Here is a 21,059-nt window from a genome sequence, read left to right as displayed (position 1 = left end):
AAAAAAAAAAAAATCAAAATCAAAAAAGAAAAACTGAAGGGAGAAAATCTAAGGAAAAGTTTGCTTTTAGGAGTACACAAATATTGCTTTTAAGAGTACACAAATATTGCCCAAGGACAGGTTTTAGCCTCACTGTCATAGAAAATGCATTTTCTTACCTTTATCAGATTAATTGATTTTTCTGAATTTTTCATTTGGTAGTTTATTACATTTTTAGTTTTAGAAAGTGGAAGATTACCTATGGGAATATAGATAAAATTAGTTTACCTTTTAGAATCCTTAATGGCTAGGTCATTTCCCCCCTTTTATTTCAAATGCCCATGTTGCTCCTGAAGTGCTGAGACTCAGGGGCTTGCTTTCCCATCTACTGAGATGGTGATAAAATAGTATTATGTTAAAACTTACAATGAACCTTCTGCTAAAAAATGTGTTGTTTACAACAAACATGCGGAGGATGAAATCAGGGAGTCACTCCCATTTACAATTGCCTCAAAAAAATTAATAAAGTACCTTGGAATAAACATAACCAAGGAAGTGCAGGATCTCTACAATTAAAACTTTAAAACACTCAAGACAAAAATTGCAGAAGACACTAGAAAATGGAAAGACACTCACGTTCTTGTATTGGAAGAATTGATATTGTGAAAATGTCCATCTTACCAAAAGCAATGTACACATTTAATGCAGTCCTCATAAAATTCCAATTACATTCTTCACAGAAGTAAAACAAACAAACAAACAAACAAACCCAATCTTAAAATTCATTTGGAAGCACAAAAAACCTTGTACCTCCAAGGGCTGGAGAGATGGCTTAGCAGTTAAGGTATATGCCTGCAAAGCCAAAGTATCCCAGTTTGATTCTCCAGGACCCACATAAGCCAGATTAACAAGAAGACACATGCATGTGGATCTCATTTGCAGTGGCTGGAGGCCCTGGAGTGCCCATTCTATCTCTCAAATATATATATATATTTGTATATATGTGTTGTTTTTAGAGACAGGGTCTTGCTATTTGGCCAAATCTAGCCTCAAACTCATGGTTTCCTGAGTTCTGTGATTACAGGCAGTGTTGCTACCACATTCAGCTACAACAAATCTTAATATTTTATTTTTTAAAAATTTTTAAAATTTATTTATTTGACAGAGAAAGAGGAAGGGAGGGAGAGAGAAAGAAAGAGAAAGAGATAGAGAGAGAGAGAAAAAAAAAGGGTGTTCCAGGGCCTCCAGCCACTGCAAATGAACTCCAGATGCATGTGCCCCCTTGTGCATCTGGCTAATGTGGGTCCTGGGGAATCTAACCTGGGTCCTTTGGCTTTGCAGGAAAATGCCTTAGCCACTAAGCCATTCCTCCAGCCCAACAAATCTTAAGTTCAGAAAAAATTAAGCTCAAAGCTACAGCCTAAAAAAATAGGAAAGGGAGAAAGGTAATGTGGATTTCCTCAATCATGAGAAGAGGCGAGCTGAGTACAGTGAAGGGAGCAACTTAGTTCTCATTTGTGTTAAGTGGCACCTGTGATTTTCAGCCAGCCTTGGTCAGACAGGCCATTAGTTCACATGAGGTGTTATCAGCAAATCAAGTGTGATTGAGGACAGGGAGCATTTTCAGTCAAACATTCAGAGTGCTTTGTGCTGGAAGCCATCTAATGTACACAGTACAAGGCAGTAAAAACTTGTAACACAGTGAAACAATTACTTCCTTGGAAGCAAGAAAGATTTGCTTTGCCACTAGACATTTGCTTCGTTTTATGTTGTTTAAATACACAAAATGGGATAATGATGCTTACCTCATGGCATTTTAATGAAATGTGACAATATGATTGGCATGTGCTGAGTCCCTGGAAGTATTTACCTTCCTTATTCTCATTCTCCAGCCAAACACAATAAACCAAGCCAACCCACAGTCCAAGAATTTACCATCCCAACAGTAATGTTCAAAATGCTTCCAAAAGTCAGTAGCACTTCAGAAAGACTATGTTTATTTTTTCTTGTCTCTTCTTTTTGGTGATAACTGGAGACAAAGTGTTCCCCCATTCTTTTGTTTTGTTTTATTTCAAGCTAGGGTCTCACTCAAATCCAGGCTGGCCTGGGACTTATTCTGTCGTCCTAGGCTGGCCTTGCACTCACAAGTGATCTTTCTACCTTAACCTCCCCATTCTTTACGTTGCCAAAGGTTGGCCTGGAGATGACAGGGCAGGTAGGACCCTGCCAGGTGCATGGTTGACAATGCCACACCTCTGTTTTTATTCCTCTCTCTTGAGTTCTTGGGAAAAGAGCTGAGAGGGGTAAAGGCGTTGATGGTGTCTTCATGCTGGCTGAGGCATCACATTGCACTCACCATCCATTTCCTTTGTCAAGGAAAAAGGTATCTGACCGCGGCAGGGTGGATAGAGACAGCAGCCCGTGATCTTGACAGGGGAAGCTTCAGGACTTTCACTGTCCATCTCGATCATCAGAGAAAGCTTTAGTAAAAGCTTTAACTGGGGAAGTAATTGCCAAAGATTTCTAAATTTCACAGAAGCACAATGAACGCAAAAGTGCTTAGGAACCCATTAATTAACCAAGTAATTCAAATTTTCAGTTATCTGAAAATTAAAAAATTTCCCCCAAAATTTAGTCAATAATTAATAATTTCACCTTAACAAAATTTATATACTAGTCTCCTAAATACATAGCAATAAAAAGGGAACATCTTTAAAAATTTATCTATACAGATCAATAAGAATTAAAATTAGCATAGGTCTTAATTTTAGGAAATATATTTACTTTGCTTTTTTGCATGTTTATGTGTGTGCATGTTCATATGTACATGGGTACACATGTGTGAAGGTATATGTCCACATGGATGCACATGCATATGGAGGTCAGAGGATGATACCAATCTTCCCCATATTCTTTGAGACAAGCTTTCTTGATGAACTTGGAGCTTACTAGTCTAGATGGCCAGGAGCCACAGAGATTTCCTGCATCTTCCTCCCTAGTGACACCCCACCTGATGTTTCTAGGGATCTGAACTCAGGTCCACACACTTATGTAGCAAGAGCTTTACCCATTCCACCATCTCCCCAGTCCCTGATTTGCTTTTATAGTTCACCTGATGAACAAATGGTGACAAACCAGAGACGTTATCCTCAAGGAATTGTGGTGCATTTTCTCTCAATAATAGATGAGCAGTATCTCATCCTTGAAGCCATATATATATTCACAGGACAACAGATTAGTTGAGAATCTTGGAGACAGCATTAAACACTAAGGAACCTAAGCTCCTGAACCAAGTTCTAACCACCAGTGGGGTAAGATAGAGAAAGCTGCCAAAAATATAAAGCCATATTATCCCATTTGTGTAAACAGTAAAATAAAGTACATGTCACAGAGCCCAGAAATTGCAATCTCTAAGCCAAGTTATCTATTATCATATTATTATATTCATACACAAGGCTGAATACAAGACAAAAATGTCTTTGACAATTTGAAATGTCTGGAGGCTCTGAGTATACTAATGCACCTTGGATGATGAAGTTCTTCACTTCTCTTCAGCCAGTCAGCCACTAATAGGAAATATGGCAAAGCTTCAGAGCCTCAAGCTCTATTTGATATGGGTGAAAACATTAAGCTATGAACATGGATGCTGTTGGTGGATATGGAATGATGACATTTATTACAGTCAAACCTGAAGACTTTTGCTTTTGGGTAAGATCAAGCAGTACAGACTATATCAGGCTTTTTACCCGAAACAGCTGAAAATACATTCAAAATATATGAGAAAACAATTTGCATTTGTTGTTATCAAGCAGGCAGGCTGATTTCTGAGAGAAGTGAAACAAATGGGGGTGAGCCCTGTGATTACACCAACTGTCTGTCTGAAGAAATCACCTGCAATGAAGGAAGAATATATGTGAAGCCCAAGATGAAGGAGATTTCACCAGTAGAAATTAAACAGTAAGATGGTCACAGTCAAACCCAGTAATCACTAGTCATATTTAATGTAAACACTCTGACCACTCAACAATAAAAAGGAAGATATTGTCACACTGGGTTAAAATAAGTAAGATACAGTTAAAAATATTTATAAAATGTCTGGTTTAAGGCTGGGCATGGTGATGCACACCTTTCATCCCAGCACTCAGGAGGCAGAAATTGGAGGACTGCAGTGAGTTCGAGGCTGCCCTGAGACTACATGGTGAATTCTAGGTCTGCCTGGGCCAGAGTGAGACCTGTGGTGGTTTGATTCAGGTGGCCCCCATAAACTTAGGTGTTCTGAATGCTAGGTTCCCAATTGATGGATATTTGGGAATTAATGCCTCCTGGAAGAGTGTATTGTTGGGGGCGGGTTTATGGGCTTTATAGCCAGTTTCCCCATGTCAGTGTTTGGCACACCTTCCTGTTGCTGTTGTCCACCTTATGTTGGCCAGGGGATGATGTCCACCCTCTGCTCATGCCATTGTTTGCCCCTGCCATCATAGAGATTCCCCTTGAGCCTGTAAGCCAAAATAAACCTCTTTTTCCCAGAAGCTGCTCTTGGTTGGGTGATTTCTACCAGCAATGTGAACCGGACTACAAGACCCTACCTCAAAAAACAATACAAATAAACACAAACCAGAAAGCTTGACTATCAGCAAGAATACATAGTACTTGACCAATCTTCTCAACCAAGTTAACTTATCTGACTATAGGACACTGAACAACATCAGAATCAGCAATATTTTCAATTTCAAATGCAACATAAAATAAGACAGATCAAATTTTTAGTCTCAATAAATTTAAAAAATACCACCAGGTGTGGTAGTGCATGCCTTTAATCCCAGCACTTGGGAGGCAGAGGTAGGAGTATTGCTATGAGTTCGAGGCCAGCCCAAGACTACATAATGAATTCCAGGTCAGCCTAAGCTAGAGTGAGACCCTATCTCGAAAAACAGACAAATAAAAATTTAAAAAATGCCAACTGTGTTCTCTGAGTATTATGGAATTTAACTAACAAAACAATACCTAGAACAATCCCAGTATATTAGAAATTTAATTAGTTACATTATCACAAGTACTTATAAATCATACAAGTACTTATGCTAACAAATGAAAAGCATCACATTTAAGTAGTAGATATTAGAAAAAGGACAAATAAAATACAAAGTAAATGGAAGAAGGGAAAGATAAAAGAAAAAAATCAATAAAATAGAACATAAAACAAGTAGAGAAAACAAAAAACCAATGAGATTGTAAACTGGTTCTTTGAGATTAATACAATTGATAAATCTCTGGGAAATCTATATAGAACAAAATGAGAGAAGACACAAATTAGCAAAATCACAAAGGAAAGAGCTGTTAAAACATCAGAATCTACAAATTCTTAATACTGTAACCAACATCCTGCCCATAAATTTGATTATGGAGATGAATCAGGTACATTTCTTCAGAGATAACCTATTTATATAACTTTAATATTTATTAAAGAAATGGAACTTGTGGTTTTAAACCTCACAAAACACCTTTAGGAATAGCCAGCTTTTTTTTTTTTTTTTTTTGGTGAACTTGACAAAGCCATTTAGGAAGAAAAAATACTCATTCTTCTTTTCATATAAGCTGGAGAAGAGGTAGTACTTCTCATTTTATTCTATAAAAGCATCACTAATCTGATTTCAGAGTCAGAAAGAGCTCTGAAAGCTACAATCAAATATGAACATAGATACTTAACAGAATATCAGCAAAGTGAATCTAGCAACATGTAAAAAGAATAGTGCAACATCCCCATTAAAGGTCTTTTCCAGAATGACTGACAAGTCAATAGATATCAGTTATCATACCAGCAAAGACTGGCTGGTATGTTTATGATTCTATAGCAGTGGGTCCTCAGTGGAATAGGGGTAAGGAAGAGGCATGTTAGAGTATAAACCGAGGAGAACATGATCAACATGCAATGTGTTTATACTGTAATACTGTTAATTAAACACAAAAAGAAATGCCAATAGAAAAGAAAAAAGTGTGACCTTTTCAATAGTTGCAGAAAAATAATTTGACAAAATCCAACATACCTGCCTGATAAAAACTTGGCAAGTTGGGCTGGAGAGATGGCTTAGCGGTTAAGCGCTTGCCTGTGAAGCCTAAGGACCCGGTTCGAGGCTCGGTTCCCCAGGTCCCACATTAGCCAGATGCACAAGGGGGTGCACGTGTCTGGAGTTCGTTTGCAGAGGCTGGAAGCCCTGGCGCGCCCATTCTCTCTCGCTCCCTCTATCTGTCTTTCTCTCTGTGTCTGTCACTCTCAAATAAATAAATAAAAAATGAACAAAAAAATTTAAAAAAAAACACAAAAAACTTGGCAAGTTATGAGTAACTTACTCTCCCTGATAGAAAGTACCTATGAAAAACCTGTGGCTAATATCACACTTGATGGTGAAAGATTAAGTACCTCCCCTAATGGGTCTAGTTTCATTTTTCTGTATATGGTTATCCAATGTCTCTAGCATCATTTTTTGAAGATGCTTTTTTCCCCCCTCAGTCTACATTATTGGCACCTTTGTCAAAGTCCAAGTAGCTATAGTTACTTGACCTAAAGTCCGGGTCTTCAATTCTGTTCCATTGGTCTATATTTCTGTTTTTATGCCAGTACCATGCTGTTTTCGTTACTATGGCTTTGTAATATAGTTTTAGATCAGGTATGGTGATACCACTAGAGGTTTCTTTTGCTGAGGATATTCTTGGCTATCTGAGGCCTGCTGCCATTCCATATGACTTTTTTATTTTTATTTATTTATTTATTTTTTTTTTGAGGTAGAGTCTCACTCTGGCTCAGGCTGACCTGGAATTCACTAAGTAGTCTCAGGGTGGCATTGAACTCATGGTGATTCTCCTACCTCTGCCTCCCTAATGCTGGGATTAAAGGCATGCACCAACATGCCTGGCTCTTCCATATGAATTTTGAGTTCATTTTTTCTATGTCTGTGAAGAATGATGCTGGAATTTTTATTGGTATTTCATTAAATCTGTATAATGCTTTGGTAGAATTTCCAGTTTCACAGTACAAATCTAGATAATTATTAATTTAGAAAATCTTATAGAATTTGCAAAAAGAAAGCTACTTAATAAATGAAGTTCACAAAGTAGCAAGACAAGAGTTTGAGTTAAATTTTTACAATACTATAAAATGTTATACAATAGCAGATAATTTGATAAAAGATGTTTAAGACTCATACATGGACTGACACTTAGAAAATAATATTGAGGAGAATTTAATAGTGTAAATGTTTCAGCTCCTCCAAAATTAATATATCAGTTTGCTAAATTCCACCAGGATTTTTGGCAGAAATTGATAAGCTCATTCTAAAATTTATTGAGAAAAGCAAGCCAATTATAACAAATAATATATTATGTAACTGAGTTTCATATTTAAAAGATATTCTTATTTATTTTCAAGTAAAGAGAGAGAGAAGAGAGACAGACAGAGAATGGACATACCAGGGGCATCTCCAACTGCTGCAAATGAACTCCAGACACATGCACTCCTGGGTACTGGGGAATTGAATCTGGGTCTTTTGACTTTGCACGCAAGTGCCCTAACTACTAAGCCATCTCTCCAGCCCCTAGTTTCATATTTTTTAAAGAAGTTAAACTTGTAGTTTAAAACCACACAAAACCATTTTTTAAAAGTACAATTAAATTTGCCATGTCCTAAGACTTTTTAATAAGTTACAGTAATCAATTGTTATAAGTATTAAGGGCACACAAGTATCCAGAACTGGACTTTTACATGTAGCCATTTGAGGATGTCAAAGACATTCAATGGTGGGAAGACAAATATTTTCATCAAATGGCACTAGTATAATTGGAGAGAGGTGAAGGGGAGGGAGGGATCACAAGGGTCAAGACAGAACATCATATCTGATAAAGAATATGCTATTTGTTATAGTGGTACTTGCATGGTATATATATATATATAAACGTACATGTATGTTTGTGAACATTCATCAAAGCTTACTAAATATTTTCAGTTATACCTCAATAAAATGATTAAAAGTGCACAAAGCTGGGCGTGGTGGCACACGCCTTTAATCTGAGCGCTTGGGAGTCAGAGGTAGGAGGATTGCCATGAGTTCAAGAACACCCTGAGACTACATAGTTAATTCCAGGTCAGCCTGGGCCAGAGTGAAACCCTACCTCAAAAAACAAAACAAAACAAAACAAAACAAAACAAAACAAAACAAAACAAAACAAAACAAAACAAGAAAAAAAGAAAAAGTACCCAAACAATTTTAAATTCTAGTGAAAACAACCCAAAGTATATATACTTTTGCCTACATAGGTGAAAATATAAGGATATATATGGTGGGGTGAAATAAAATGAAATTTTAATCAATAACAGACCTTACTTAACTTGAAGAATCAAGGGATTGCTTAATGGTTGCTCACTCCTGAAAAGAGTAGATTTTTTTTTGTTTTCTTTAAGAGAGGGAATTTTTCTCTGGAGGTTAGGACACTACCGTGTTTTCTGGGAAGTGCCTTGGATCCCTTTCCTTAATAAAAACCTTGCTCCTTAGCCAGGTGTGGTGGCGCATGCCTTTAATCCCAGCACTTGGGAGGCAGATGTAGGAGGATCGCCGTGAGTTCGAGGCCACCCTGAGATTACATAGTATAATTCCAGGTCAGCCTGAGCTAGAGTGAAACCCTACCTCAAAAAACAAAAAACAAATAGCAACAACAACAACAAAAAAACCAAGCCTTGCTCCTTTATGATTATTTTTGTGCCTTCCTCACATTATGAATTCATGTATAGTTAGTGGATTGAAACTAAACAAACATAAAAAAATGACTGTTATATTCACGAGACTCAGAGACAGAAACTACTTGATGGAGCTTTGAGGACTTTTCTCAATGTCGACTTACCTGTTTTGGTCAAGGGGTGGATAACAAGTTGCCTAATTACACTGTTCTCTGATGACCTCAAAAGCAGCACAATGTCAGTTGGAAGAGTGTCTCTATTTTTGGCCAAGAACCCACTCGCACTATAGAGAACCTGTGGAGAAAGGCTGTTGTGATTATCGAAATTGATGATGTCACTCTTGTCATCACCCTAAATCAACATGTACTGATTTCTTACAATTTGGCTAGCACAGTTGTTATTTTGGAAGGTTCATCTGTATTTGGAAGGATGGGACATCTAGGAGAACCCTTCCCAGTCCTTTGATGATTGGCCCACCTGTATTGAGTTGACCATGACAGGTTTTCCTCTTTGCAGTAGAAAAGTCTGAACATTGGGATTTTGGATCTGGTGCTCCTAAATGATTTTAAGCATTTTTGAAACATGAATGTAATCCAAAGATTTATGAAGGATAATCCAAAGTGTTTGTTATTGATTGAATTGTGTTGCTCAAAAATTCATATTATTATTTTTTCTGTAGTCATAAAGACAAAAGGTCTAATGAGGGCCTAGTGAGATAGCTTGGTCTATAGGCCAGCAGGAGAGACCTCAGACAGCAACTCTGCTTGCACACCTTGATCTCAAACTTCTCTAGAACTGTAAGAGAATAAATCTCTGTGAGGTATTCTTGTTATGGACCAACTAATACACTTACTATAAACAATGGGATAACATGGTCATAGGCAATTCTTAATTGATGGTTTAAGGAAGTGTTATTTGATAAATCATACTAAAAATCACAAGCGGTCATAAGTGAAATGAGCTAAGGTATATGTTTATTTTTTTTTGAGGCAGGGTCTCACTCTAGCATAGGATGACTTGGATCTCACTCTGCAGCCCCAGGCTGGCCTGGGACTCAAGGTAGGCCTCTAATCCTTCTAAGTGCTGGGACTAAAAGCTTATGCCACCACTTTCAATAGAAGGCATATGATTTCAATGACAAAGTCAGTAGAATGTTGTCTGATACATAGAAGCTGCCCCAAAGGCTAAAATATTTGGGATTGTGAATGATTTTATTGATCTTTTTAGTGTCTTGTATTTGACACATTCTTTATTTTTTTTTTAATTTAGTTATTTTCTTATTTGAGAGAGAATAAGAGACAGAAGGGAGAGAGAGAGAGAGAGAGAGAGAGAGAGAATGGGCATACCAGGGCCTCCAGTCACTGCAAATGAGCTCCAGATGCATGTGTCACCTTGTACATCTGGCTTACCTGGGTACTGGGGAATAGTACCTGGGTACCTGGTCCTTAGGCTTTGCAGGCAAGCACCTTAACTGCTAAGCCAACCCTCAAGTCCCACTGACACATTCTTTCTTAACTTGAATATCTTTTTATTTTATTTTTAAAAAATTATTTATTTATTTATTTTAGAAAGAGAGAGAGAGACAAAGAGAGTGAGAGAGAGAGAGAATGGGTATGCCAGGGCCTCCAACCATTGCAAACAAACTCCAGATGCATGTGTTCCCTTGTGCATCTGGCTAATGTGGGTCCTGGAGAATCAAACCGGGATCCTCTGGCTTTGAAGGCAAATGCCTTAACTTCTAAGCCATCTCTTCAGCCCTTGAATATCTTTTTAGCCCTCAATATTCATGGTATAATTGTGAAGGAATGGACCATTGTTCTCCACAGAAGGAAGGAGGAAAGTGCTGTGTGGGTATAAAACAATACACATGAGGCTCACGCAGATGGGCAGCCCTGTCTTATCAGTGCCTGAGTGTGTCTTTCTCTAAGTGTGTAACAGACTATTAGTCAACTCCATTTATCTGGGTTTGCTCATCTGTTTGACCATATCTCCAGCCTGGAACCTTTTTTTACTGGGAGTGAGGAGGGACAAATGACTGCAGTAGACAGAGAGAAAGAAACAAATCTGAAATGGCAGTTTACATAACAGGTCCCCAGCTATGTTAAGGAAAAACAAAGGTAATCCTTGCCAGCTAGTTACTCACAGCTAGACTGGATGGTGGGGGAAGACAGAAGCTGTAAGTCATGGCTCTTTCTTTTCTTCCCTCTTTCTACTTAGTCTCTATTTAAATGGTCCCAAAGAGAACAAAGTATAAATTTATGTTTATTGAACTAAGAGAAGGATATTTCTCAGCCTTTTCAGGATAGAATGTAAGTATACTCCCTGAAATGTCCTGAGCAGCTGTCAAAGACAAGGACAGGCTGTAGAATGCTGAAAGGAGAATTAAGGCCAGGTGGGGCAGAAGGAGTTGTAACCACTTACCAATAATTTGGGCCAGTTCTTCCCATCTATTCTTATAATTTGATAGACGGTGAATGAGACAGCCATAGTTCTTACCTTTCCTGCATAGTGGTGAATTCCAAAACTCAGTTCTATTCTTTTGGGTCTCCAGAAATACTGTGATTTCAAGTTGCCTTCAAACTTTTCTGTATTAAAAGAAGTAGTTAGGGATGGAGAAATGGCTTAGCATTTAAGGCACTTGCCTGAGAAGCCTAAAGACCCAGGTTCAATTCTCCAGGTCCCACGTAAGCCAGATGCACATGGTGGTGCATGCGTTTGGAGTTGTTTGCAGTGGCTAGAGGCCCTGGCACACCTGTTCTCACTCTCTCTCTCCCTCCTCCCTACCCATGTATCTGTCTCTAATAAATAAATAAATAAAAATGAATCTTTAAAAGAGCTGAACTTCCATATTAAGCTTGTAGGAGAGACTCAAAGAATCTTGATGGCTAGAAATAATTTCTTTAATCACAATGCACAGTGCATAGTTCATGCATATTTAGAATATTGGTAACAGTGCAACCCTCACAATTAAATTTGTACTGCTGCGTAATGGTTTAGAATGGTTCCCAAAGATCCACGTGTACCAGAGTCACCCCAAAGGTCTCACCAAACAGTGTCAAACTTGGTAGGTCTGGAGAGCCAGCCAAGAATTCACACATTTTCAGGAGATGATGATGATGATTGATGATGATGATGATGATGATGATGTGTGTGTGTGTGTGTGTGCGGGGGGTGTTTAGGGACATATTTTGATGCCAGACCCATATCATAAAACTCTGCTCAGTTGCCTTTCCTTTCTTTTGGATAAGCTATAGGTTACTATTAATTACATATGAAGCAAATACTGCTATAGCAATTTTAACACATTCAAAGAACTTGTCACTACATGTCCTAGAATGAACATTTTATATCAAGTGTCTGCTACAAAATGATTTGTCCTATAACTGCAGGAACTTCCCCCCCCACCATGGTTTCCAGTTATAGAAAAACATAAGAAATTATTGTGTCGGGGGAAGCAACAGTACAGACCTAATGGTGAGAGCCTTCTGTATTTCCACAATAAGTGAGAAACATATGGTTTTTACTTCAGCAAGTACATAGGTATCTATGTATGAATATCTCCATCAGCAAGTCAATATGGTGTTCCACATTAAAAATGACTTTTTCAGATATTTTGAAAACTCAAGTGGCTTTTCATGTTTGTGTGTATGTAGTATATTCATGTGTGTATGCATCTGTTCACATATGAGCGCCCAGTGTGCATGTGTGCAGAGGACAGAGTAGAATGTTGTATGTCCTCCTGACTTGCTTTCTACTTTGTTTCCTTGAGATGGAGACTCTCACAGAACCTGGAGCTTCCTGGCTGGCCAGTGAGCCTCAGAGATCCTCCTGTCTCCACCTCCTCCCCCAGGACTGGGGTAACAGTCCTTGAACTTCTCATCCTCCTTCCTCCACTTCCTTAGTGCTGGAATTACAGTGTGCACTAACCACCACACCTTGTTATGCGATGCTGGTGATCAAGCCTAGGTCTTTATCTGTGCTAGGCAAGTGCTCTACCAACTGAGCTACATGTCAAGCTCATGATCATTTGTGAATGTTGCTTTATCATTGATATTCCAAATCTGAATAGATTAGCTGTATAAACTTTTCTTTGTTCACTGTATACTGTGCTGAAAAAAACAATTTCAAACCATCAATATTATACATGTCTCTGCCCCCTCAGACAGAAAAATGAAAACACTAAATCTTCCATTAATGACTCAGGATAATTATCATGCCCATTTATTGGTGAGCTATAACTTAGAGTCTAGTAAGGCATGTAAGACTATTTCCTCCTATTAAATAAATGGCTAGAACATTTTGGGATGGACAATTTCTATGGCAACTTCTAATAAGATTCTATTGTTGGGGTTCTACCACAAGATAAGCATAAATCCAACCTCAATTCTTATTTAATTCATCGCTAAGTATTTTCCTCTGTTATAAATAGTCAGGTACTGAATTCCAAGTATCTTTGTTAGAGACAGGCTTAGTGATAGCTGTTTTGTCCTAGATAGGCTAAAGCAATATTTTTTAAAAAACACAATTCCGTGTTACATGACTGTATTCATAAAATTATATTGTCATGCTGGACTTAATACTCACCTACAAGAGTCTGATCAGTGGCATTGGGAAATCGACTCTCCTCATCAAGCAGGGATAATAAACCCATTGGCTTCTGAAGACACATATCTAGGAGGGGCCTGTTATCTTCGTATTCAATAACTCTAGCATCTACATCTTCATTTAGGTATTCATTCTGTAATAGGTCATGATTAAAACAGAAAAAAATCACTTAAAACTGTGCATATTACACAACTTGATAGTAATTACCTACATTTCTACTTTACATATGTTGTAACAAATTGCTGTCTATGACATTGCTGTAGACTGAGGGTATCATTTTATTGCCTTCTTTGCAGAGCTGCTAGATCATTAAAATCAGCACTGATTACATTCAGGATAGTAATAAAAGGATTTCTTGCCTCTATCTTACAATTAAACACCTCAAGTTTTGAGGATGCAGGAGAGTATGCTGTTAATGAAAACTGGTATGTTCCAGAAGTTTTTGAATATGTTTTAAGTGGGTCTTAAGGTTATACTTCCCCTAATGTCTCCTTAAGCACATTCACATAATTTATTCAATCATGATTTCAGACATTTGTTAGAAGGCTGAACAACAGTGGGTCATGGGAACAACTTGTGGGTTCAGAACCAAGGACATGTAGGTCCATATATCTGGGTTCTGTAACCAGTTATATACCCACTGGAAGTTTTCTACCCTGTGAGATTTCATTTTCTCATCTAACAAACCATCTCACAAAGGCAAAATGTATGGTGCACTGATTACAATTTGCTACGGAGGATAACATGTGTGAAACAACCACCATAATACTGAGTCATAAATGACTGCAGGACCATGGTCTCAATGTACCATGGGTGTAGAGGACCCAGTGTAGGCCCATGATCTCAATGCACCAGAGGTGTAGAAGGTACACTTTAGGAAACAGACACAAGGAATTGCTTCTATGACTTTGATCTTATACCACACTCTTGCCTCTGACTTGTGTGGAGGGAACTCATGGTCCTGCAGGTGATAGACAAACACTACCCCTGGGGAAGTATATGGTGTGTGCATTGTGGTATGTGTGGGAAGTATGTTCTGCACCAGTTACACATTTATATACCAGGTTATCTTCAAGATTGCTTTAGTATATCCTTTAATTCATTAGATATATTCATTGAACACCTTAAAATAAGGCCCTATGGTACATGATAAGAAGATATTTAAAACAAGTTACCATCACTGAGGATTTAAAATATAATTTGGGTGATAAGACAAGACAATTTATGATAGATGCTCAGTATAAGATACAAGATTCTAGAGTAAGAAAATTTATCTTTGGCAACTTTGGGATTTATCCAATAGCTGGGGATGTGATAAGCTGAAACTTTTGGTCAGTATGATAGGAACCTTATAAAGCAAAGACTTTATGTCAAGGGTGTTACAAGTAAAAATGGATGATATTTTTATTTTCTGTGATTCTGGAGACTGATTCCAGTGCCTTATACATAGTAAGCACACTATTACTGGCTACAGCCTCAGTCCAAATATTTTAAAAATGAAGCAAAATTTAATGCCTAAAGAGAGGCAAAACTTCAAAGACACCCAGTTTCTGTTACATAAGAAAATGAAAACACCTTTTGGAAGTTCCACATATTTTTCCTTTGAAGGTAACCTTGGGAGTCTGCAAACCTAGAATTATTTTACTGTTGGACACCTTATGCTGACAGTATATAATAGCTTAAATCACTGTTGCAAAGTTCAAAAGAACTTTTGTATGTTTTGTATAGAAAGTGCATGAGGTTACCATTCTAAACTGACATCTGTCATTTCTATTCACCTGTGTCACAATCCATTACATGCTCTTGTGATAGGTCACACAGGGCAGAGAAGAGAAGACTGGAAAACACTGTGCTTCCCTCAATTATATTTGTTAGTATTATGGACTCTAATCAAGCCAGAGAGGAAAAGTACCATTACGAACCAGGTTTAGAAAGCATTTATAATAAAACAATCATGTCTAAACCAATGAATTTCACCCTATAGCAAAAATGATGGAAAAATGCTTAATTATTATTATGTATATGTAAAAAAATAGAGCTCATATCTTCTTAGAAAGCCCTTGGTTCTGCCCTAAACAAACATTTTATCTATCTATCTATCTATCTATCTATCTATCTATCTATCTATCCATCCATCCATCATATATAATTTGAGGGACACTATGGGAGTGCCAGGTGCCAGGGCCTCTTGCTTCTGCAAAGAAACTCCAAAAGCATGTTCCACTTTGTGCACCTGGCTTTATGTGGATACTAAGCATTTGAACTCAGGTTGCCAGGTTTTGCAAACAAGGGCCTTTAACCTCTGAGCAAGCCCATCAGTTCACAGTAAAAGTATACTTACAGGCTGGAGAGATGGCTTGGCTGTTAAGGCACTTGCCTGTGAAGCCTAAGGACCCATGTTCAACTCTCCAGATCCCACATAAGCCAGATGCACAAAAGGTAAGGCAAGTGCAAGGATGCATATGCCCACTAGGTTGTGTAAGTGTATGGAGTTTGATTACAGTGGCTGATGCACTGGCACACCAATTCTCTCTCTGTCTCTTGTTTCTCTCTCTAAAATAAAAAAAATATATATGTATATGTTTACTACATACATGTATATAGTAGTGTGACAGAGTTGTTCCACAATCTGACAGAGGCACACACTTTCAGATGGCTTCTAAGGAGGTGCAAGTTCAAGCATGATTTCCTCAGCAAAGACTAGTGACACAGTGAAGGTCAGCTGTTATCCTTCTGTTCTGCCTTCTCAGAGAGGCTGTGCCTCCATCCCTCCGAGTAATGCAGTATCCTCCCTTACCCAGCTGGTCTTCTTCTATGCATCATACAATTTTAATTTTTTCACAGTATTTCTAGTAGTTGTATATGTTCTTTTCTGCATCTCCCACTAGAATAAAATTCCATGGAAGCAGGGACTTGGTGTAATTTATTGTGTATCCAGAGACACTTGAGAAGAATACATATGAGTGAGTCATGTGGAATGAATTTTTTATACCTGACTTACACATGTTGAAGTCTTAACACCCAATGTGATTGCATCCAGAGACAGGGATTTTAAAGACACAATTAGGTAAATGAGGTCATAATGGTAGGGCCCCAATCTAATATGACTGGTGTCTTTCTTTCTTTCTTTTTTAAAAATACTGTATTTAGTCTTTAAAATTTTTTTTTGTTCATTTTTATTTATTTATTTGAAAGTGACAGAGAGAGAGGGAGAGAAAGAGACAAATAGAGAGGGAATGCCACCCAGGGCTTCCAGCCACTGCAAAGGAACTCCAGACACGTGCGCCCCCTTGTGCGCCCCCTAATGTGGGTCCTGGGGAAAACAGCCTCCAACCAGGGTCCTTAGGCTTCACAGGCAGGCGCTTAACCGCTAAGCCATCTCTCCAGCCCTGTATTTAGTTTTGTTTATTTATGAGAGAAAGAGAGAGAGAGAGAGAGAGAGAGAGAGAGAGAGAGAGGGAGAGAATGGGCACGCCAGCACCTCTAGACACTCCAAATGAACTCCAGATGCATGCGCCCCCTTGTATGCTTGGCTTATGTGGGTCCTGGGGAGTCGAACCTGGGTCCTTTGGCTTTGCAGGCAAGTGTCTTAACCACTAAGCCATCTCTCCAGCCCTGGTGTCTTTCTTAACAGGGAAGGAGACACTGGTATTCCATTGTACAGAAGAAAGGCCACTGAGGACAAGATGAGAAGACAGTTATAACCCTGGGGAGAGCCCTCGGGAGAAACCAACACCATCAGTGCTCATGTCTTCCAGCCTCCAGGTCTATGAGAAACTATTGGTTAAGAAAAAGTTTTGAAATATGTACTATTTTATTATGGTAGTCTTAGCAAACTAACATACTGAGCTTTCTGGATTCTAAGTGAAAGGTTGGAAAGCAAGTTCCAGACAGAGAAAGACTATGCAAGCATGTGTATATGCATATGTGTACATATATACACAAAGCCCTTTATTACTAGTTATAAATATAATGCATGATTATTACAAAATTTAAAATATGGGAAATCATTAAGAACTTAAAATTCAAATTTCACATATCTGCTATCAATTATTCCTGTGAACATTTAGTAGAATCTTTTATTTATTTATTTTTTTGAGACAGGGTCTCACTATGCATGTAGCCAGTGTGAATTGACCCTGGAATTATAAGTGTGTACCACCATGCTTGGCTTAGTGGAATCTTTATAATCTTTTTAATGTTTGGAGTTTTTTTTGTTGTTGTTGTTGTTGAGATAGGGTCTTGATCTAGCTCAGGCTGACCTGGAATTCACTATGTAATCTAGGGTGGCCTTGAACGCATCATGATCCTCTGACCTCAGCCTCCCAAGTTCTGGGTTTAAGGGGGTGCACCACTATGTCCTGCTTAATGTATTTTGAATATTTTATTTATTTATTTATTTGAGAGTAGGAAAGAGGCAGATAGAGAAAGGGCCAATAGCCAACTGTAAATGAACTCCAGATGCCTGAGCCACCTTGTGCATCTAGCTTTACATGGGTACTGGGGAATTAAACCTGGGTCCTTTGGCTTTTCAGGTAAGCACCTGAACCATTAAGCCATCTCTCCAGCCCCCTTTAATGTACTTTTAATAAATAAGAGATCATGTTATTCTTTCACTTTTATTTTTACTATTTCCCCCGACAAAAGAAAAATAGTGTTAAAAGTATGTATCCATGTAATTAATGTATTTTCATAACCATTGTTTGAATAGCTACATATTATATCCTGTAGTTTTCAATCTTATTCTAAGATGTGGAGCCATTTTAGATTACTTCGTTCTTTTCTATATTTCTCTGAGGTATATCTCTGTGCCAAGCTTTTCTGTGTTTTCTATTAGAACTTAGGCTGGGTTAACTGATAGGAAGTGTGAACATTTTGCAGATTACTGATATAAATTCATATAGATTGGTCTTTAAAATATTTTATTTTTGAGAGAGATAAATGAATGAGAATATGAATGAGTGGGCGCTCTTGCTATTGCAAATGAACTCCAGACACATACTCCACTTTGTGCATCTGGCTTTAGGTGGGTACGGGGGAGTCGAACACAGGTTGACAGGATTTGTAAGCAAGATCTTTTAACCACTGAGGCATATTCCCAGCCCGCATAGATTGTTTTTTGAAACCCTGTAGCAGCATGCATTCTCATCAGCAGAGCATAAACACTCCTAACATGCTGTACCTGAAGGAGGAATGGGTCCTAAGAATCTCAGAACCCCTCCTCTTATCTTACCCTTCCATCCCGCCTAGAGTTCTGGAATTATCTCCTGTTACAGTAATTGAGACTTCAAAGATCTCACTCCTACAAAATGCCTAACAATTTCCTCCCTCACATGCTCTCCTGCTCTAAGCTATCTGCAGTCCTGTTCTCCCCTTTTCTCCCTCCCTCCTTGCTCTCCCCTATAGCCATTCTCTCTTGCTCTCTTTACTTCTCCTTCTCTCACACTCTGTCCTCTCCCTCTTGCTCTGACTCCAAGTTCAAGCCCCTTCTGCTCCTTTCTTTGTTCCTGTGCCCCAGGCTTTTAGAGTTTCCTTCCACATGCCCCTTTCCTCTTGGCTATGACCTGGTGTTCCCCCTCCCTCTTGTTTTTCTCCGATCCCCACCCAGGGTCCAGAGTTCACTTTCATTTCTTTCTCAACTGTACCACTGTCTGGCTGGCATTACATAAAACTTCTTTGTCCAGAAAGCCATCTCAGTCCTCTTTTCCAAACCTGACTTGGGTGTTAGAAATCTTTCTTAGCTGATATTTCTGATAGGCCAAAATGGTAGTTTTTGACCACATCTTTACTGAAAGGGATGATTTTGAGTAAAAAGTAGATTCATGGTTAGCACATGTTCTACCCATAATACCTGCCTGACGTTAGGCCTATGTTTAGCTTTATTTGCTCATGATGTTAGTCCTGGTCAATGGCTAGTAAACCTGGATTCTGGGGCTGGTTTTGTTTCACCAGACTGTGACCTTAGGTGAATTGTAGAGGTAATTATTACCCATGAAATGCAAATAAATTATTCAGGTGTCTTTCTAGTTCTGTGATTTTAGATGCCAAAATGCTGTGGTATGATGTGAAAGGTAATGAGCACATGTGGCTGCTACTGTTGTGACAGAAGGTTTGCCTGATGGAAGGAAGAAACTAGAGATACACAGAGATGTTCCCTGAAGTCTGCTCCTTACTAAAGAGTTCCCACTAACCAACTGCTTCTGTGAGTGTTCACACCTATTTATGGCCCCACGTGGTGTGATTCCACATGGTGGAAAGAAACCTCTGAGAGAAAGTCATTCAGTCTGACCACTGACAAAAATCCTCACTTGCTGGGCATGGTGGTACATGCATTTAATCCCAGCACTCGGGAGGCAGAGGTAGGAGGGTCACTGTGAGTTCAAGGCCACCCTGAAACTACATAGTGAATTCAAGGTCAGCCTGGGCTATAGTGAGACCCTACCTCAACAAAACAAACAAACCAAAAATCTTCCTCACTCTAAGAGACTTAATGAGCAGTACACAGAATCAATCTAGCAAAGAATTGATTCTTTGAAGAGATTGACAAGATTGACAAACTTCCAGCCAAATAATGACCAAATAACCAAATAATGACCCAAATACATAAAAATAAATATGAAAAGGGAGTTGTTACAATAGACTCCCCAAAAAACTAGACTATGATTAGGATAGACGTGGAAAACTTCTACTCCCAAAAGCTGGAAAACCTGGAAAAAATAGATAAATTTCTAAAATCATAGGCCTTACCAAAATTAAATCCAGAAACTACGAACAATTTAAACAGATATATACTAAGCAATAAGATTGAGGCAGGAGTTAAAGTTCTCCCCACAAAGAAAAGTGTTGAATGAGCCAGAGTCATTGCTGAAGATAATCAAAGTTTTAGGGAACAGCCAGGCATGGTGGCACGCCTTTAATTCTAGGACTAGGGAGACAGAGGTAGGAGGATCACCATGAGTTCAATGCCACCCCGAGACTGCATAGTGAATTCCAGATTAGCCTGGACTAGAATGAAACCTTATCTCAAAAAACCAAACCAAACCAAAACAAAACCAACCAACCAAACAAACACAAACTATCAAACAAAAATACTTTTGGGGAAGATCTGATGCCAATACTTCTTAAACTATTCCACAAAATAGAAAGGGAAGGAACACTTACCAAACTTACTATATTAAGCCAGGATTATCTTGATCACAAAACTGGATAAAGACACAATAACAAAAAGAAAACTACAGGCTATTTTCTGTGGTAAAAATACATGGAAAATTTCTCAACAAAATATTTGCAAACCTAATTCAATAACACATGAAAGAAGTTCATACATCACAATCAAGGTTGGTTAAACATAAGAAAATATGTACTATTATGCCATATGCACCTAACTTAAAGGCAGAAATCATGTTCATCTTAATAGATGCAGCAAGGTACCCAACAAAGTTCAATATGCCTTTAACATGTCCTGAAGAAATGACCCATACAGTTGGGTGTGGTGGCACATGCCCATGCCTTTAATTCCAGCACTTGGGAGGCAGAGGTAGGAGGATCACTGTTAGTTTGAGGCCACCCTGAGACGACACAATGAATTCCAGGTCAGCCTGGGCCCTACCTTGAAAAACCAAAAAGAATAAAAAAAGACCTATAGATATATCATACCTAAACATAAGTATAGATGACAAACCTATAGGCAGCATTATATTAAGTAGGGGAAAGTGGAGAACAGTTCCTCTAAATTTGAAATGAGACAAGG

At 38.4% G+C, this 21,059-nt stretch overlaps 1 protein-coding gene across 1 annotated transcript in view; it reads right to left on the bottom strand.

Moving 5' to 3' along the window:
- Positions 1-21,059, bottom strand: part of Myo3a (myosin IIIA) — a 167,371-nt gene that overhangs the window by 49,122 nt on the left and 97,190 nt on the right. The window contains exons 19-22 of the mRNA XM_004659674.3: positions 13,289-13,442; positions 11,201-11,289; positions 8,869-8,998; positions 159-238 (exon numbers count right to left, since the gene is read on the bottom strand). Coding sequence (XP_004659731.2) covers positions 159-238; positions 8,869-8,998; positions 11,201-11,289; positions 13,289-13,442 — 453 coding nt within the window. The remainder of the gene's footprint in view (positions 1-158; positions 239-8,868; positions 8,999-11,200; positions 11,290-13,288; positions 13,443-21,059) is intronic.

This window comes from Jaculus jaculus, chromosome 5, assembly GCF_020740685.1.
Source record: "Jaculus jaculus isolate mJacJac1 chromosome 5, mJacJac1.mat.Y.cur, whole genome shotgun sequence".
Lineage (NCBI taxonomy): Eukaryota > Metazoa > Chordata > Mammalia > Rodentia > Dipodidae > Jaculus > Jaculus jaculus.
This window is presented reverse-complemented; position numbering and strand designations above follow the sequence as displayed.